This window comes from Pipistrellus kuhlii, unplaced genomic scaffold (genome assembly GCF_014108245.1).
Source record: "Pipistrellus kuhlii isolate mPipKuh1 unplaced genomic scaffold, mPipKuh1.p scaffold_m20_p_4, whole genome shotgun sequence".
In the NCBI taxonomy this organism is placed as follows: domain Eukaryota; kingdom Metazoa; phylum Chordata; class Mammalia; order Chiroptera; family Vespertilionidae; genus Pipistrellus; species Pipistrellus kuhlii.
Genome location: NW_023425540.1, coordinates 91,386,838 through 91,406,885, shown reverse-complemented (window position 1 = coordinate 91,406,885; position 20,048 = coordinate 91,386,838). Strand labels below are relative to the sequence as shown.

Genomic DNA, 20,048 nt, shown 5'->3' with positions numbered 1-20,048 from the left:
GAATCATCCATGAGCTGCCTCTGCACACCCCCTACTGGGGATGTGCCCGCAACCAAGTTATATGCCCTTGACGGAATCAAACCTGGGGCCTTTCAGTTTGCAGGATGACGCTCTATCCACTGAGCCAAACCAGTTTCAGCTCATATAACTTTTTAAGTTAGTCTCCCCACAGTTGATTTAATCTCATGTCAACCCTTCCTTCACAAGCATTGAGTAGCTACAATACAATGTATCATCAGAGCAGGCAGGGGACTTGCAAAGCTCCATGGTGTTTCAAGCAGTTGCACAACATTGCTCACAGACTTCTGCTGACCCTCCTGGGCCCCTCATTTGGGCCCTTGCAGCTCCAGGAAAGCAGACTGAGCCATTGGCAAACTCTAGGTAAGTTGTTTTTAGAGGCTCTGATCTTTCTCAGGGAAATAAAATAAGGAGGAAATGGGCTTAAGAAAAGAAATCAATCTGAGGGAATGATTAAATTTGTTTATTACTCATGCAAACATCTTTTAACTTGGGAAGAGAGAAGGCCAAGCCGGTAGAAATGGCCTTCTAAGAATGAGCTCAGGTGAGATAGATATTTAAGATTTACCCCCAAACCAACTCCAGGAGGAAACAACAATTTATAGAAACATTTTTATCACATTTGAACAAAGTACAATTTCATCCACAATTTTCAACTCATTTTTCACATTAAGGGAGTTAAAACTCATATTATTTTTCAGAGTTTATAATGATACCTGGTTTAAATATTTCCTTGTCCAGACAAGTTCCTACTTGCCTCAACAGGATCTGCAAGCTTACATGAGATCACACTAATTCTCAATCTACCCCTTGCTCTGTCTGACAAAAAAACCTGTAGGGAGAAAAGAGAGAAAGTTAGTATTAAATTCCTCTGTGTATATAAAGTTGAAAACCAATTACCAACAGAGAATGCAATAGAGAACCGCAATGAGTTTTGCTTACAGCTGTTAACATGTCAATTAAAGTTCTAAGATAAAAGAGTTCAAGTCTCAGGCAGAGTTCAGTAGAGAAATTACACATCTGGCTTTTGTTCAAATACATGTCATTTTTTTTTAATGACATTTCTCTTTGGTAGGAAACTTGTGATTTCAAATCCAACACACAAAAAATACGGCTTAAAATATGTCTAAGCTACCAGTTGTGATCGACATTAACTTGGAGTAGTAACATAATCTGTTATAGACTATAGGAATATGATGACGTTTACTAATAATGATGTCTTAATTTTTACAATTAACAAAGCACTTTTACCAACATTTTATTTAATATAGAGTGGAAGGACACATGAGCTAGCCCATTTTAATTTCAAAGGTTAATAGGAAAAATTAATAATATCAGGAAAAATTGTGAAATACTTTGATATGGGCAGTAAAGATAAGTGGGCACAACCCTGGCCAGTGCGACTCAGTGGTTGGAGAGTTGGCCTGGGCACTGAAGGGTCCCAAGTTTGATTTAGGTCAAGGGCACATGCCTGGGGTATGGCTCAATCTCCAGCGTGGGGCATGCAGAAGGCAGCCAATTAATGATTCTCTCTGATCATTGATGTTTCTATCTCTCTCTCCCTGTCTTTTCCTCTCAGAAATCAATAAAAATATGTGAGAGAGAGAGAGAGAGAGAGAGAGAGAGAGAGAGAGAGAGAGAGAGAGAGAGGAAAAAAGAAATCAACTACAGTAAAAACACTCAAGCCCTAGCTAGTTTGGTTCAGTGGATAGAGCGATGGTCTGTGGACTGAAGGGTTCCCAGTTTGATTCTGGTCAAGAGCATATACCTCAGTTGTAGGCTCCCAGCCCTGGTCAGAGGCATGTTTGAGACAACCAATTGATGTGTCTCTCCCATATTGGTGTTTCTCTCTGTCTCTCCCTCTCTCTTCTACTCTCTCTAAAAATCAATGGAAAAAATAACCTTGTGTAAGGATTAAAAAACAAACAAATAAATAAAAAACACTAAAAACATTCAAATAGAGGCTAAATGCCATGTTATTAAACAATTAAATGAGTTACCAATTAGATCAAGAAAGAAATAAAAAATTTCCCTGGAAAAAAAACAACGAATACACAACAATCCCTAATCTCTGGGACACAGCAAAGAGTCCTGAAAGAGAAGTTCATAGCACTACAGGTCTACCCCAAAAAAGCAAGAAAATTAATAATAAATTATTTAACCCTATTGATGGATTAAATAGAGAAGGTAGACCGAAGACCAGGATGGCAGGACACACAGGCTGTATTGGAGGGAAGGGTACCCCTGCCTACTGCTTCCACGGAGAGGAGCGGAAGAGAGCAAGCGAGGGGCGTACAAGCACCTTTAAGGATAGAGGGCGGGGCTTAGGGCACTCAGCACACACTGATTAATTAGGGACCTAGGGACTTAGGAATGGGGGCTTAGGGTATTTGGCAGGTACTGATTGGTGGTTCAGAGCTCAGGAATGTCTGGCCGCAGGTGGGGTTTACATCTGTCCATCAACTGGAGAAAGGGAGGACCTATCACCTATAACTTAAAGAATTAGAAAAAGAACAAGAAAAGCCCAGAGAAAGTGGAAAGAAATAATAAAGGTTAGAGGAGAAATAAATGACATAGAGAGGGGAAAAAATTCAGTAAACCAAGAGCTGGTTCTTTGAAAAGATAGATAAGATTGATAAACTGTTATCCAGACTCATCAAGAAACAAAGAAAGAGAACCCAAATAAATAAAATCAGGACAAGAACAGAGAAGTAACAACTGACATCACAGAAATACAAAGGATTGTAAGAAAATACTAAGAGTAACTATATGCCAATAAGCTGGATAATGAAGATGAAATGGACAAATTCCCAGAAAAAATACAATCTCCCAAAACTAAATCAGGAAGAATCAGAAAACCAGAATAGGCCAATAACAACTGATGAAATAGAAAGCAGTAATAAAAAATAAAAAATAAACTCCCAACAAACAAAAGCCCTGGTTCTTCAAAAAAGAACTACCATGTTTCCCAAAAAATAAGACATCCTCCAAAAATAAGACCTACTTACAGGTTTCCTTCTGAGTGAAATATAAGGCATCCCCCTGAAAATAAGGCCCCCACTAGGCTAAACATGAGAGATTTGATCCACTGATTCTGAAAGAAATGGAGTCACAAGAAATTCAACAGGAAATTCAGGAATTGGATTGTTATAATGATGTTCCAGAAGATGATGACATGATTGTCATTGAATAAGTGAGTAAATTCTTGATACTATAGGATTCACAGTTTGTCTGGTTTGTGTTGACAACTACCATACTACCGTATGGTAATAAATTTATACAGGTAATAAATTTCCTTTATTTTCATTTAACAATAAATGTGTACCGTATTTTTCCTCATGGAAAAATAAGACATCCCCTGAAAATAAGACCTAGCACATATTTGGGAGCAAAAATTAATATAAGATACTGTCTTATTTTCGGGGAAACAGGGTAACACCTATCCTCCTCAAACTATTCCGAAAAACCCAAGAGGAAGGAACACTTTCAGGCTCTTTTTATGAGGCCAGCATTATACTAATTCCAAAACCAAATAAAGACACTACAAATAAAGAGAATTACAGGCCAATATCCCTAATGATCAGGGATGCTAAAATCTTTAACAAAATATTAGCAAGTTGGATCCAGCAATATATTAAAAGATCATATACATGTCCAAGTGATATTTGTTCCAGGAATGCAAGGTTGGTACAATATTCACAAATGAATAAATGTGATACATCACATAAAGAAAATGAAAAACAAAAATCACATGAACATATCAATAGATACAGAAAAAGCATTTGACAAGACTAGGCGCATATATATATATATATATGTGTGTGTGTGTGTGTATATATATATATATATATATATATATATATGTGTGTGTGTGTGTGTGTGTGTGTGTGTGTGTGTGTGTTTGTGTGTGTGTGTGTGTGTGTGTGTATATATATATATATATATATATATATATATATATATATATATATATATGGGGAGGAAGAGAGAGGGAAAGAGAGTTAGAAACATCAATGAGAGAGAAATACTGATCAGCTGCCTCCTGCACACCCCCTACTGGGGATGTGCCCACAACCAAGGTACATGCCCTTGACCATAATCAAACCTGGGACCAACAGGCCAACACTCTATCCACTGAACCAAACCGGTAATGGCCCAACACCCATTTTTAATAAAAACTCTCAGCAATGTGGGAATAGAAGGATCAACATAATAAAGGCCATATATGACAAACTGACAGTAAACATCGTATTCAAAGGGAAAAACTAAAACCATTTCCCCTAACAACAGGAACAAGACAGGGGTGTCTCCTTTCACCACTCTTAGTCAACATAATACCGGAAGTCCTAGCCACAGAAGAAGAAATAAAAGGCATCAAAATTGAAAAGAAGTAAAATTCTCCATTATTTGCAAATGACATGATATTGTACACAGAAAACCCTAAAGACTCTACCAAGAAAACTACTAGATTTGATAAATGAATTTGGCAGTGTAGCAGGATACCAAACCAACACCCCAAAATCAATGGCATTTTATACATTAAAATAATGAATTCTCAGAAAGAGAAACTAAACAAACAATCGCATTTATCATTGCAACAACAACAACAAAAAATTAAGATACTTAGGAATAAACTAACCAAAGAGGTAAAAGACTTGTACTCAGAAAACTACAGGGCATTGAAAAAAAAGAGATAGAGAAAGATACTAACTGGTGGAATAATATACAGTGTTCATGGATTGGTAGAAATAACATCATTAAAATGTCCATACTACCCAAAGCATCTACAGATTCAATGCAACCCCTATTAAAATACCAATAGCATATTTCACAGATGTAGAACAAATACTCCAAAAATTTATACAAAACCAAAAAAGGTCCCAAATAGCTGCTGCAATTTTGAGAAAGAAGAACAAAGTTGGAGGGATCACAACAGCAGATTTCAAGTTATACTACAAAGCCACTGTAATCAAAACAGCCTTGTACTGGCACAAGAACAGGCATATAGATCAATGGAACACAACAGAGACTCCAGGAATTGACCCAAGCATTTATGCTCAATTAATATTTGCAAAGGAGGCAAGAACATACTATGTAGTCAAGGCAGTCTCTTCAATTAGTGGTGTTGGAAAAATTGGACAGATACATGCAAAAAAAATGAAATTAGACCACAACTTACACCATACAGAAGAATAAACTAAAAATAGATAAAAGATTTAAATGTAAGTCGTGAAACTATAAAAATCCTAGAAGAAATCATAGGCAGCCAAATATCAGATAATATGTTTATGGATATATGTTCTAGGGCAGAGGAAACTAAGGAGAAAATAAACAAATGTTGACTACATAAAAATAAAACATTCTGCACAGCAAAAGAAACCATCAACAAAATGAAAAGGGAGCCCACTGTATAGGAGAACATATTTGGCAAGGATACATCTGATAAAGGTTTAATATCCAAAATATATAGGCACTCATACAACTTAACAAAAGGAAGACAATTTAAAAATGTGTAAAGGACCTAAACAGAGACTTCTCTAAAGCAGACATACAGATGGCCAAGAGACATATGAAAAAATACTCAGAATCACTGATCATCAGAGATCAGAGATGCAAATTAAAATGACAATGAGGTATCACCTCACACCTGTCAGAATGGCTACCATCAACAAATCAACAAATGACAAGTGTTGGCAAGGTTGTAGAGAAAAGGGAACCCTAGTACATTGCTAGTAAGAATGCAGACTAGTGCAGCCATTATGGAAAACAGTATGGAGTTTCCTTAAAAAATTAAATATGGAACTCCCACTTCTAGAAATACCAGTATATCCTAAGAAATCAGAAACACAATCAGAAAGAATGTATGCACCCCAATGTTCATAGCAGCACAATTTAAAATGCTAAGATCTGGAAATAGCCCAAGTGCCCATCAGTAGATGAGTGGATAAAAAAGCTGTGGTACATTTACACAATGGAGTACTACGCAGCAGTAAAAAAGAAGGCTCTTTTACCCTTTGAGACAGCATGGAGGGACCTGGAGAGTATTATGCTAAGAAAAATAAGCTAGTCAGAGAACAGACTGTAGGATCTCAGAGGGAAGGCAGTGGGTGGGTGGGAAGAGATCAACCAAAGAACTTGTATGCATATATGCACAACCCATGGACACAGACAGTAGGGTGGTGAAGACCAGGGGTGAGGGTGGGGGCAGGCTAGAAAGATTCAATGGGGGGAGGGGGACATATGTAATACTTTTAACAATAAAGATTTAATTTTAGAAAGTACAATAAATACCTCACTTTGAAATCCCTCCAAATTAACCATTTAGTCATTGTTTTTTAATTAAAATATGATAAATATATAGTCTTCAACATATATAGAATACGTTTTTATCATATATAGCAGAGCAATGTAATTTCTTATTTTTAAAATTCAATGTTCTATTTTAACTTATTTATAACAAATGAAATTGTATTTTATTCTCATAATCTTTACTACATTTTGTGATATAGTCATTTTATCTGCTTAAATTTTTTGTAAATCTGACTTAAACAACTTTTTAACATAGTCTTTGGAAAGGTACAGCATCTCCCTTTGCTTGAAGCAATTAGTTGTTATATTTGAATCAAGTGTGGAAAATTATAAATAAGTTGCCATGTATTTAAATTTATAAAATTCATTAGCAAGTGATATCTCCTATTTGGAGGAAAAATAAAGTTGGTCAAGGATCTGAGTATATTCTGATTTGGGAATAGGCAGTAGTTATATCTACTAATGGTCAGTATTTATATCAAATAGTGGGAGAGATACAGTATATTACTGTAATTTCCTCCCTTCAGTCTAGTAATGAAGAATCCTTGAGCCAAGGTCCTAGACATATTGGTGAGACATTGGTGACTCCATGTCTGAAACCTAATTCAGATAGAGTTGAGGCCACAAGGGAAGAAAGACACTAGAACATGTAAAAACCTGCTTATGAGGCTGAGATGAAGTGATGCAGTATTCTCAAAGACTATTTCAGGGTATCCATGAGATCACAACTATTTTTCTAAATAATACTTAGAAGCTATTTTCCTTTTTTATTCTCATTCTTTCATCAGAATGCTCTGTAGTTTTCTTGAGGTTACATGACATGCGATGATATCACTACAGATAATGAAATGCATGCTCATGAATATGTTTTACTTTTTTTTTTCTTTTCTTTTTAAAAAAATATATTTTATTGATTTTTCACAGAGAGAAAGGGAAAGGGATAGAGAGCTAGAAACATCGATGAAAGAGAAACATCAACCAGCTGCCTCCTGCACAGCCTTTCCTGGGGATGTGCCCGCAACCAATGTACATGCCCTTGACCGGAATCGAACCTGGGACCCTTCAGTTCGCTCTATCCATTGAGCCAAACTGGTTTCGGCTGTTTTACATTTTTCTTAATGTTAAGTTCTAGTACAGTAAACACAAACAGATTTAACTCAAACAAGAGCTTCAAAACCCTTAAGAGTGTAAAGGAGAAAACATTTGCGAATGATGGGAGGAGAGTAATAACGTAGGCAGTAGCCCTGTCTCTCCTGTGACTTCGGGCTAGTGGCGACATTTCTTGGTGCTATTTTCCGCATTTGCAAAACAAGGGGAATTTGGCTCACTTCCCTTTACATCTTTAAAACAAAGATTCTATGAACCTCCAACACTGTAGTGTTATTGGTGCTGCAGGAGTCTGATCTGAGTTTTAGGATTACAGAATTTTAGAGGCTTACGGAAGTTCACCTCCCCAGGGTCACACAGGCTGAGGAATGTGGAATTGGAATTCTTACTTGAGTCTGTCTCATCCCAGCACCTAAGCATTTAACCATCTGCTCTTACAGCCCGCTCACTCAAGTGAGGAGATTGCCACGTGGGTTTTGTGGGTGGGACAGACCCATCTTAACCCTAAAGCCAGGTGCCTAGTCTTGGAGTTAACATTACTGGGTATTTTCTTTGTTGATCTATTTATTTGGTGTCATTTGTAACTACTTTATGCTCTATGAAAAAACTGATTACTTCCATTGTTTCTACAGTAGTCAAATCCTTCTGCACATCTGGGAATTGGGATTCATTAAAATAAAAAAATTCCTTATTTATTTGGTCAAACTCTAGGATTTTCTTTGGTTTAAATATATAGAATAACATAATACTGTAAAATATACTAACTTTTAAATAAATCTTGCTTCTTTCCAAAAGAAATTGCCACTTTAATGCTGTTTTCTGTTCATCCGTCATTGCAAGAAACTCATTTACCTGATTTAAAAAATAAACAAGTATTTCCAAAGTTTATATAGATAACTCATCTTAACAAGGAGAAACATCAATTTTCTCACTAAAAGTGGAATTTTATTCACATAATTACAGCTCAATTCTTTTGATGGATGAGATAAGGCCAGATATCTGCTCTAAATTGAATCTCTGAAGCTAATTGGGTGGGTTAGCACAGAAAACTCCCCTTGACAAACTGGAGATCACTTGGAACTGAGGTTTAATGGTAAACTTCAGGAGCTGGTTTTAATAATAAGAAACAAGTGCTTATCATCAAGTGAACACTCTAATCTCTAAGTATCTGCTGCTGCTGTCCTATGATGGGGAACATTCGTGGCTGACTTTCTACAGCTGAGTGTGTGAAATATCGCCAAACTCTCCTTCTGGAAGAGCTACTTCATAACTGATTGACATCTTCAATGTGTTGTTTTACCCATTGTTATTTGACTATATAAATGTCTTGTTTATTCTCCACTATGGTCCAGGGCTCTGTCATTATTCCTAATAATATTAGCTATGATTTTAATATACAATATGTAATTACTTGTTCATTAAAGAAAGCAATGTATATTTAAATCAAGATTGATTTTTCACAGACCTCTTTATTAATAAATTAATTGCTATCAAATGTTCACCAAAATAACCTATATTTTGGAGGAAGAAAATCCAATTTGGACATATTTCCAAACATGGTTTCTTTTTGCTATTTACCGTGCAGCCCAAAGTCTCCTCAGCAACACTTCCTGTGAGACTACAGGAATGGAGGGTACCAGTGTGGTCAGTAAGATCAATTAGCATATCAAAGCTGAGAAAAACGGATTTAAACTTCGAAGAATCTTTATTGCAAGTTGTACAAATGCTGGATGCTTCATTTACAATGTAACCACAGCTTGAACTGAAAAGAAAGGGAGGACAATGATACAATGTGAAGGGCCTAAGTGACAAATCTGCTTTCCAGCAGAATTATTGCTTAAAAGTCTAAATCAGAGTAATTTCAGAGTGCTCAGCTCTGCACAGGATACAAGACAAACATATAAAATTACAAGGAATAATTCCACATGTGTTCTCAGTCTTCCTTAGTATTTGTGATTCATCTGAAACTGGGATAAGCTCATTGTTCGGCTTCCTACCTTCCCCCATGCTGGGTCCTGCCCAAGCTCATTTCCCTACTAGGGCCTTCCTTTCTTGTCTCCCCTCCCCACCCCCCCACCCCCCATCCCTCCACATACACACACAACTTTCACTCCTTCCCTTCTCTGAACAGTGAACAGCTGCAGAATTTATACTCAACACTGACTAAATTCTGTCACATCCTATTCCTTGTTATTGCAGGCATGTCCATCTTATCTCCCTGGGGCTGTGTTCTAAGGACAGGAATTGTGCTTGTGTCTAGAAAGTCTAGGTTCCACAAATGCTCACTTGATGGTACTTATCAGGTCGTCTGTACAGCTACAGAAAAACCGTAGGGTTAGGTAAGTTATTGTTTCAGACAGTTGTAACCTTGAATACGTAATGAGTTAGTGCTTGGCATAAGTACCTAAATGCTATTAGTACCACCAGTGACACATTCACCTCTTTTTTTTTTTTTTTTTTTTTTTAATATATTTTATTGATTTTTTACAGAGAGGAAGGGAGAGAGATAGAGAGCTAGAAATGTCGATGAGAGAGAAACATCGACCAGCTGCTTCCTGCACACCCGCTACTGGGGATGTGCCTGCAACCAATGTACATGCCCTTGACCGGAATCGAACCTGGGACCTTTCAGTCCCCAGACCGACGCTCTATCACTGAGCCAAACCAGTTTTGGCGACACATTCACCTCTTTAAGTGGCAATTACATGCTATTTCATATTTTTGAAGCATGTCTTACTTCAGCCAATTTGGAAAGGACTAATTAAAATTTCTCAAGAAAAGAGAGTGATCTGAGGATAGTGGTTTCTTATCTAGCCACAGATCACATTTAAAGTAAATGTTAGATGCTTTTTTTCACATATAAATACTAAAGCTGTAGGAAAAATGAGACAAAATTTATTTAAAATTTGTAGAAAATATTTTTCAAAAAAAATAACTGCCTTACACAATAGCCTCTACATTATTTTTTTTTCAACTTTAATACTAAATCATAAAGTGTTTTTAAAACCCATAGGCCAACTGCCCCGGCCAGGTAGCTCAGTTGGTTAGAGTACCCTCCCCATACACTCAGGTTGTTGGTTTGATCCTATGTCAGATCATGTATGGGAGGCAACCGATCACGGTTTCTCTTCTACATAGATGTTTTTCTCTCTCTCTTTCCCTTCCTCTCTCTCTAAAAATCCATAAAAACATACCCTTGGGTGAGGATTTTTTAAAAAATCATAGGTCAATATTTTGATTGTGGTCACAGGCAAACCTATACATGTGATAAAACCATATAGAACTTAATATACACATGTGCACACAAATGACTGCATGTCAATCTGGGGAAATTTGAATAAATAAGTGGATTGTGCCCAATCAGTGTGTCTCTGTGGTTGAACATAAACCTATGAACCAGGAGGTCATGATTTGATTCCCAGTCAGGGTGCTAAAGCATAGTAACCTCCATCTTTTATAAAAACCCCTGTTTGAAATTCTCTGCTATTGTTAGTTCCTTTTCTTGTAAGCTCTGTCATTGTAAGCTCTGTCACTTTAAGACAGTCTCTTATTCTATAAAATGACTTTGTTTTTAGTTTGAATAATAGAAAAAGATAAACTTAACTGTCTGACCTTGCAAGCTAGCCATCCAATGTAATAGACTAATATAAACTAATACTGATAATAATTCCCATATTCTTATGCCAAGCACTAACTCATTACGTATTCAAGGTTACAACTGTCTGAAACAATAACTCTCACAGAGCCCTTTGTAAAATCTGCAGACAAAGAAGCTCAAAAGGTATGAATATGAAAAACTTCCTGTGTGACTTTGCTCAGAGATTTGGAAGAAACACCTCCCTCTGGGCGGTGTGTAATAAACGACTCTTAATGAATTGGCTCATTAAGGCATCTTGTATCTCACTCGATGATTTACGATACAACAGTAGATACCCAGGTTTTGGCTGAATACCCCGTGGGGCATGCAGGAGGTACCCAATTGATGATTCTTTCTCATCACTGATGTTTCTATCTCTCTCTTCCTCCCCACTTCCTCTCTGATGTCAATAAAAATGTATTTAAAATGAGTGGATAGAATTAATATAAATATCATGGCTATGATGTGATACATTGGGGGAAATTGGTCAAAGTGCACATGGACTCTTTCCATATTATTTTTTTTTAAAGTATGTAATTTAGTGGGGGGTTTTTTTTTAGTATTCTGATTCTTTTTTTATATATATATTTTATTGATTTTATACAGAGAGGAAGGGAGAGAGATAGAGAGCTAGAAACATCGATGAGAGAGAGTCATCGATCAGCTGCCTCTTGCACATGCCCTACTGGGGATATGCCCACAACCAAGGTACATGCCCTTGATCGGAATCGAACCCGGGACCCTTCAGTCCCCAAGCCGACACTCTATCCATTGAGCCAAACCAGTTTCGGCTCCATATTATTTCTTAAAACTCCATGTTAACCTGGAACTTATCTCCATAAAAATTTCTATTACAAAAGCCCATAGGGAGATTTTCACAATAACATTTTAGACATTTCTTGCCAACTATTTTTTTGGATAAGACTATTAATTCTTCTAGGGCTTACTTTTCTATGCAATAGATATTTTGACCTATGAGTGGTTAGAAGTCATTCATCATGCAGTTGAAAATAATTTTTTTAAATGCAGTCACTTGCCCAGCCAGTGTAGCTCAGTGATTGAGCATCAACCTATGAACCAGGAGGTCATTGTTCAGTAGGACATATGTCCAGGATGGGGCTAATCCCCAGTGTGGGGTGTGCAGGAGGCAACCAATCAATGCTTCTTTCCCATCATTGATGTTTCTATCTCTCTCTCACTTCCTCTTTGAATTCAATAAAAATCTGGTTTCAATAAATCTGAAATCAATAAAAATTTTTGCTATAAAATATGTCAACCAAAATAATTTTCTAATACATTATAAAATAACAATTTGTCATTCTAGTTAAAAGTTTCTGGCAGTGCCGAAACTGGTTTGGCTCAGTGGTAGAGTGTCAGTCTGCGGACTGAAAGGTCCCAAGTTCGATGCCAGTCAGGGGCATGTATGTTGGTTGCGGGCACATCCCCAGTAGGGGGTGTGCAAGAGACAGCTGGTCGGTGTTTCTCTCATCGATGTTTCTAGCTCTCTATCTCTCTCCCTTCCTCTCTGTAAAAAATCAATAAAAATATATTTAAAAAAAAAAGTTTCTGGCAATATATCATTATAGTTTATGACTACAGATAAAATTGCCTTTTAATTTAAAATTTTCTTTAAAAGACAATTAAAATCTTTAAATCTAAATAATTTGCCTGGAAATTTCAGTATAAGTTACTTACTTATACATTTCCCTCAAGTGTATAACCACGGTGATGCCCAAATATAGCTTAAACTTTTACAGATCTTAAAAGTTTATTAATAATTATTTTTTTATTTCTTACAAGAATGAATTTGCTAAAAATAGTTTGACTGCTTACCATCTATTTCGAACTACTTTTGTAGTTTCACCATCAATGTTCAGTGTAGAAATGTAAGCATAAAGAATGCCATAAAAAGGATCATGTTTTCCTTCATTCTTCAAAGCTTTTACCTTTAATTGTTTAACTGTATAGACATCAACTATTGTATTTACTAAAAATAAAAAGAAGTTATTATAGTTATCTCTATACATATTCTAAGAATTATATCCAAATAGGAAAGCTATAAAGTTCAAATGAGAACATATAGAAGCTTTAGTTAAATAATAAAACAATTATTACACTTGCTATATTAAAACTTATTAATATAAATGAGGGGAAAGCAAAAAAACAATAAAAATGGGAACAATGAGAAATTAATGTTCATTAAAATAAAAAATTTATGATTATCAGAGAATGATTTTAGAAGAGTGAAAAGGCAAACTACACAGTGGGAAATGCTAGCAAAAGACAAAAAAATATCTAAAGAATTCTTAAAAATCAATGACAAAAACACACACTCATAGTCAACTCATTTTTTAGCTTTCATCAGATTGGCAAAAGATTATAGAAAGCTCCAAGAGTTTAAAACTACTTTAAAAAGTGGAAATATAGCAGTTATAGAATCAGAATATAGGATCTTGCCAAAACCGGTTTGGCTCAGTGGTAGAGCATCGGTCTGCGGACTGAAAGGTCCCAGGTTCGATTCCGGTCAGGGGCATGTACGTTGGTTGCGTCCACATCCCCGGCAGGGGGTGTGCAAGAGGTAGCTGGTCGATGTTTCTCTCTCATCAACGTTTCTAGCTCTCTATCTCTCTCCCTTCCTCTCTGTAAAAAATCAATAAAATATATTTAAAAAAAAAAAAAGAATATAGGATCTTTCACTATGTAAAACAAAACTTTATAGGCCCCAATTTTGACCCTTTAAAAATTCAGATAGTATTTAAAGGTCACTTACAATTTATGGATTCTTCCAAATAACTGTCAATTGCGTCATCCTGAGGATTTGTTTCTTTATTTTCTCTTATAAAATTCAATAAGATGTTAGCTTCTGGTGTCTCTTAAATTGAAAATGCATAATAATTAAAAATCAAACTGATTACTTTTTAAATAATTGTGAAAGATCCAAAATTATTTTTAACAGTTGCCCATTTTATTAACAAAAGGGAATAAAATTTAAAAATGTAAAGGGGAGTACATAATTAAGGGAAGTATACAAATAGAACTTTGTTAAAACAATCCCATTTTGGAAGTGTGTGGGTGGCAACCAATCAATGTTTCTCTTTCTCTGTCTCTCCCCCTCCCTTCTATTCTCTCTAAAAATCAATGGGAAAATATCCTTAGGTGAGGATGAACAACAACAACAAAAAGTCATATAAAGATGGGAGCAGGGGGAAGTTGTAGAGAGGATCATGGAGGGAAAGATAATTTTTAAAAGTCATATAAAACAATATTTGTTTTATAAGCTTTGTTTTCATTCTTAAATACACAAATATTGGACTATGTGATAGTCATTTCCAAAGGGATAAAAAATTTCAGATAACTTTTTACCTGGGTTAGTTGTAATAATGGTTTTTGAGATTACAGTTGCTGCCATGCAGTTTCGAAATTTGTCAAAATTTATTCTTACATCTGAGGCAAATATTACTGTTTGGGGGAAAAGCCATTTTTAAATTATTACATGAGGAGATAAAAAAATGACAAATATTGAATATAATCATTGCAGTATGATACCTGTTTCTCGTGGCACCCAGCTCTGTGCAAGTAGAATGGATTCATTATCCCAACTGCATATTGAAGAAGAAGAAGAAGAAGAAGAAGAAGAAGAAGAAGAAGAAGAAGAAGGAGGAGGAGGAGGAGGAGGAGGAGGAGGAGGAGGAGGAGGAGGACGAGGAGGAGGAGGAGGAGGAGGAGGAGGAGGAGGAGGAGGAGGAGAGATAAAAATTGGCTACATTAGAAAAAAAAACTGGCAGCAAACATTATTTACCAAAATAATATCTTAGGGTGGGGTGACCCATTGCCCATGTGGTTAAAGATGTTGGTTTCTCCTGCATTTTGCTGTTATACTGTCTTATTTCACAGAGCATTTAACATCTACATGATCAATCCTTCCTCCAATACCATTAATCTTTAACAACTTCTGCTCCATCAATTCTTTCTTTTCCCATCAGTCAGGTCACTCCTGGCTACTTAGAACAGAGTGACTACAAGTCTAAAGATTTTAAAGACACTATTTCAGACTATTAAGCGAGGGCTCCAGTGGATAATCTGCTCAGGGCACTTGATGGATTGAAGGCTCATTTCAAATTTAGCGCCTTTTGGTACCCAGGCATCTGGAGTCTAAACAATGTCATGCAATACCCTACAGTACTTCAGAGTGTAGTCCTGCCCATGTGCCCACACCAGGCACCTTACAGAAACAAGCCTATGACAACACTTGTTTTTCTATCATTTTTCCATGGTCTGGCTCCAGGGTACTACCCAAAGAATTATGAAAAATCTGGCATTTTCATTATCAATGGGTCCTAATAAATTATCTTTTTTAATAAAAGACAGTGCAATAATACACTAGTCACAGTTTGTCCATCTAAATAATCCCATGTCACTAAAGATCTCATTTTAACGTAAATCTTATAGCACAGATTGTAAGAAGTCAAAATACAAGAGTGAGGTTTATTTTTAAAATATCATTTCTCTCCTATCATTATTCCTCTCCTGACACTAAATCCATCATATTTTTGATAAAATAAAAATGTTCTGTCTTGAAAATACTAGGGATTTCACATTTTGGAACAGAAACGGGAGGTTACCATATCATTGCAAAAGTAGACTCCGTCTCATCATAGAGTTTAACTTCACACCTCTGGCCTTTTCTTCGATCTGAAGTTGTAAAGTATTTTGGCTCTCCAACCTTAGAAATTGAAGAAAATCATTATTCTTCATCTATAATAGTATAGGTACCTAAATATTTGTTGATGGAAGACTCAGATGTTTACCCTTTAAACAGCAAGTAAGAAACATCAAAATACAAGAACCACTGATCTATATTTAACTAGAGGCCTAGTGCATGAAATCCGTGCACTGGAGGGGGTGTCCCTAAGCCCTGCCTGTGCCCTCTTGCAGGCTAGGACACCTCGGTGGACATTCCTCTCGCAGTCCAGGACCCATTGCTCCTTCCACCGACCCGCTCGCTGTTCCTTACAGCTCACTCACTGCTCCTTAGCACTGCTGCAAGGCGGGAGAGGCTCCTGCCACTGCCACTGCACTCGCCAGCCGTGAACCTGGCTCTGGCTGAGCGGTACTCCCCCTTGGGAGCATGCTGACCACCAGGGGGAAGCCCCTGCATTGAGCATCTGCCCCGTGGTGGTCCGTGCACATCACAGCGACCAATCATTCTGGTCGTTCCGCCATAATGATCACTTAGGCTTTTATTATATACTGGTGTGTGTCCCGCAGCCCAGCCTGCACCCTCTCCAATCTGGGACCCCTCAAGATATGTCCGACTGCCTGTTTAGGGATCAGGTCTAAACGGGCAGTCAGAGATTCCTCTCACAATCCAAACTGCTGGCTCCCAACTGCTTGCCTGCCTGCCTGGCTAGATTGCCCCTAACCGCTTCTGCCTGCCAGCCTGATCACCCCCTAACCACTCCCCTGCCAGCCTGATTGATGACTAACTACTCCCCTGCCAGACTGTTTGCCCCAAACTGCCCTCCCCTGCAGGCCTGGTGCCCCCAACTGCTCTCCCCTGCAGGCCTGGGTCCCCCACAACTGCCTTTCCCTGCAGGCCCAATCGCCCCCAACTGTTTTCTCTTGCAGGCCCGGACCTTCCCAACTGCCCTCCCCTGCTGGCCATCTTGTGTCCATATGGGGGCAGCCATCTTGTGTGTTGGAGTGATGGTCATTTTGCATATTATTTTTATTAGATATAATTATATAGATGACTTAAAAGCATCTATCTCTTGCCCTGACTGGTTTGGCTCAGTGGATAGAACGTCGGCTTGTGGACTGAAGGATCCCAGGTTAGATTCCAGTCAAAGGAATGTACCTTGGTTGTAGGCACATTCCCAGTAGGGGGTGCGCAGGAGACAGCTGATCTATGGTTTCTCTCTCATCGATGTTTCTAACTCTCTATCCCTCTTCCTTCCTTTCTGTAAAAAATCAAGTATATATATATATATATATATATATATATATATATATATATATAAAAGTATCTATCTCTAAGCTAGGTGTATTTAACTGATGTTGTTTGAAGAGAAGTTTGAAGAGAAGTTCAAATATATGTATTTTAAGTTAAGATTTTGAGGTCTTTTCTACATAACAGAACAAATGTTCCATAACAAGCCCATGGGTGGCATCTATGTAGGCTCATTAAAGATAGAAAGTATATTTTCAACATCTGTGTATCCCCCTGGCTTAGTACAGGGCCTGGCACAGAATTCATGTGACTAAATAAACTTAGTCTTGCCGAAACCGGATTGGCTCAGTGGTAGAGCGTCGGTCTGCGGACTGAAAGGTCCCAGGTTCGATTCCGGTCAAGGGCATGTACATTGGTTGCGGGCACATCCCCAGTGGGGGGGTATGCAAGAAGCGGCTAGTCGATGTTTCTCTTTCATTGACGTTTCTAGCTCTTTATCCCTCTCTCCTCATCTCTGTAAAAAATCAATAAAATGTATTTTATAAATAAACAAACAAACAAACAAACAAACTCGGTCTCTCTGAGTCTCAGTGTCCTCATCTTTCTAGTGCAGGCGTGAATATCAATACTTCCTTTGTGCCTTTATAAGGACAACATGGTGAGGACCAAATGATGGATGCATGGGAAAGTGCTTTGACACAGTCTGATTCAATCCACACTATGTCAAAGCACTTTCTCATACATCCCTCATTTCCATCTTGAAAATGAAGGTGAACTCAGGGACCTTTCTGTCAGAGGCCCAGGGGTTCTCACATGGAACAGCAGACACCTCTGACAGTCACATAGCAATGTTCCAAGAACAGACTAACAACTGGCTGCACCCTATGCCACTGTCACCACTTCCTCTATCAGCAGGGCTGAGCTCCACAGGAAGGAGCTGAAGAAAGACTCACAGCTACCAGCAGAAGAGCAGCATCCAGAAAGAAAGGTGTAGGAAAGGACAGCCAGAGTATGAAAGAGGCCTGCCCTATCACAACAGGCCTCTTGTACAAAAGAGAAAATTGTACAAAAAAGAGTTTTAAAGTTAAGAGACCTAACCAGAGGTAAGAAGGAAGAGAGAACAGGTTAATTAAAATGTGAAGAAAATAAATGTAGGAGGGATGGAAGCAAAATGAGGGAAGGCAGTGAAAAAAAGAATAATGTAATTCTATAGAAGGTACAGACTCATAGGGTGGAGGTAGAGGAAGATTCATGGAAAAAGCTGTTGCAGGTTTTGGCTTATGTTTATACTGAATGTTAGAAAATTCTTACTAAGTTGTAATATAATGACATTATATAAGGCTGCAGGGAAACTGAAAGATCATATCCTGCTTTTAAGTAAGATTGGATCTAAATTGCCAAGAAAGTAATTTCTCCTACTTTTCACCATTGTCATGTAAGGTGTTTATTCCTCCATCCTGGATTATATTGAGTGAGTGCTCACTGTGTGGCTGGCACTGTGCTAGGCTTTAACTACAGTGATGAACAAAAACACATGTCTCTGCCATCAAGGGCCTATCATCGAGTATAGTTGACACTCATATTAATTAGTCATTTAATATGGAAAAGCAATTAGCAATTACTAACAACATTAACTACAAGTACCTAAATCCATCTCCTTTTTTCCCCCTTTTTGTCTTTTCACTACCATCATTCCATTGAGATAAACTGATCTTGCCCCTTTAATTTTCTTTGTGTACTTTATTTTTTTTAATATATCTTTATTGATTTCAGAGAGGAAAGAGGGAGAGAGAGATAAAAATATCAATGATAAGAATCATTGATCGGCTGCCTCCTGCAAGCCCCCCACCGAGGATTGAGCCCACAGCCTGGGCATGTGCCCTTGACCGGAATTGAACCTGGGACCTTTCAGTTCGCAGGCCAACGCTCTATCCACTGAGCCAAACTGGCGAGGGCATTGTGAAACTTTAATTTTAAGGTCCACCTCTTAGTGACTCTAGTCTGTCCAAACAGAGTTCAAAACTTGGGCAACGATTAAGTAAGAGGGAGATTCTGATGTAACAAATGGTGAAACACTCCAGAGCCCCATGGAGTGTTGTCTTTCCCTGCTTTCACCACATGATGCTGTGCAGTAGGTCACCAGGCCCCAACTACAGTTCAGTTCACTATTCTCACTCTCTCTCCCATCTCAGGGCAGCTCTGAAAACAGGCCCAGAATTGATTCCTTGATTTATACAACTTATATCCCTTTAACTTCATTGAAATCTTCAAGTCAATGAATTTACCCCTTCCATTTGCCTCTGTAACCAAAGTATAAAAAGGCTCTCATATAGTTAGTGGGTCATTTATGAGTGTGTACTGCATTTAACATTTAAATATGATTTTATATTGTTATTCATCACAGATAAAAGTTACTTAACTTTTAATGAGAAGTGATATCATTTTCTTAATTCAACTGAATACGGATCAAGATACAGAGGAATAATTACTCCAGCTGGTTACTACTTTCCAAATACTAAGTGATAGAATTTCCCTGCCAAATTGAACTTTATTGAGATTTAAACTTACCGACTTCACAGCTGCAAGCACATTAATAATTCTTCCTTCAAGACTGTGTCCATTTGCAATAATATCACCCAATGAATAATAATCCCGAGATTCTTTAACGGGTAAGTGTATCAAAGAAAGTAACTTGGTGTCCACTTCATAACTGGAACAAACTTTTACTGTTGAGTGATCTCCACTGAGCAATAGTTTACAGTCACTAAATGTAAACACACACAAAAAGTTACTATTACATGATTTTTTAAAATAGAAAAATACTTTCAGGTTCACAGTTAAATTATTTTTTATTATAATTTAGACTAAATTAAGAAAAGTTATACATTTTACTCATAGAAACATTAAAAATATAGTAAAATAGCCAAAACCGGTTTGGCTCAATGGATAGAGCGTTGGCTTGGGGACTGAAGGGTCCCGGGTTCAATTCCGGTCAAGGGCATGTACCTTGGTTGCGGGCATATCCCC

The 20,048-nt window shown here is 37.5% G+C and overlaps 1 protein-coding gene across 4 annotated transcripts in view; it reads right to left on the bottom strand.

The window, feature by feature from the left end:
• Positions 1-469: 469 nt before the first annotated feature.
• MEIOB (meiosis specific with OB-fold) overlaps positions 470-20,048 on the bottom strand; it is a 36,799-nt gene continuing 17,220 nt past the window's right edge. For 3 of the 4 annotated variants that reach the window (XM_036410615.2, XM_036410616.2, XM_036410617.2), the window contains 9 exons: positions 19,590-19,785; positions 15,694-15,794; positions 14,618-14,670; positions 14,435-14,530; positions 13,842-13,943; positions 12,905-13,058; positions 9,013-9,196; positions 8,200-8,286; positions 470-850 (listed from right to left, as the gene is read on the bottom strand). In XM_036410615.2, the coding sequence (XP_036266508.1) occupies positions 740-850; positions 8,200-8,286; positions 9,013-9,196; positions 12,905-13,058; positions 13,842-13,943; positions 14,435-14,530; positions 14,618-14,670; positions 15,694-15,794; positions 19,590-19,785 (1,084 nt within the window). In that variant the 3' untranslated portion in view covers positions 470-739. The remainder of the gene's footprint in view (positions 851-8,199; positions 8,287-9,012; positions 9,197-12,904; positions 13,059-13,841; positions 13,944-14,434; positions 14,531-14,617; positions 14,671-15,693; positions 15,795-19,589; positions 19,786-20,048) is intronic. The other variant, XM_036410618.2, reaches the window with a different exon arrangement.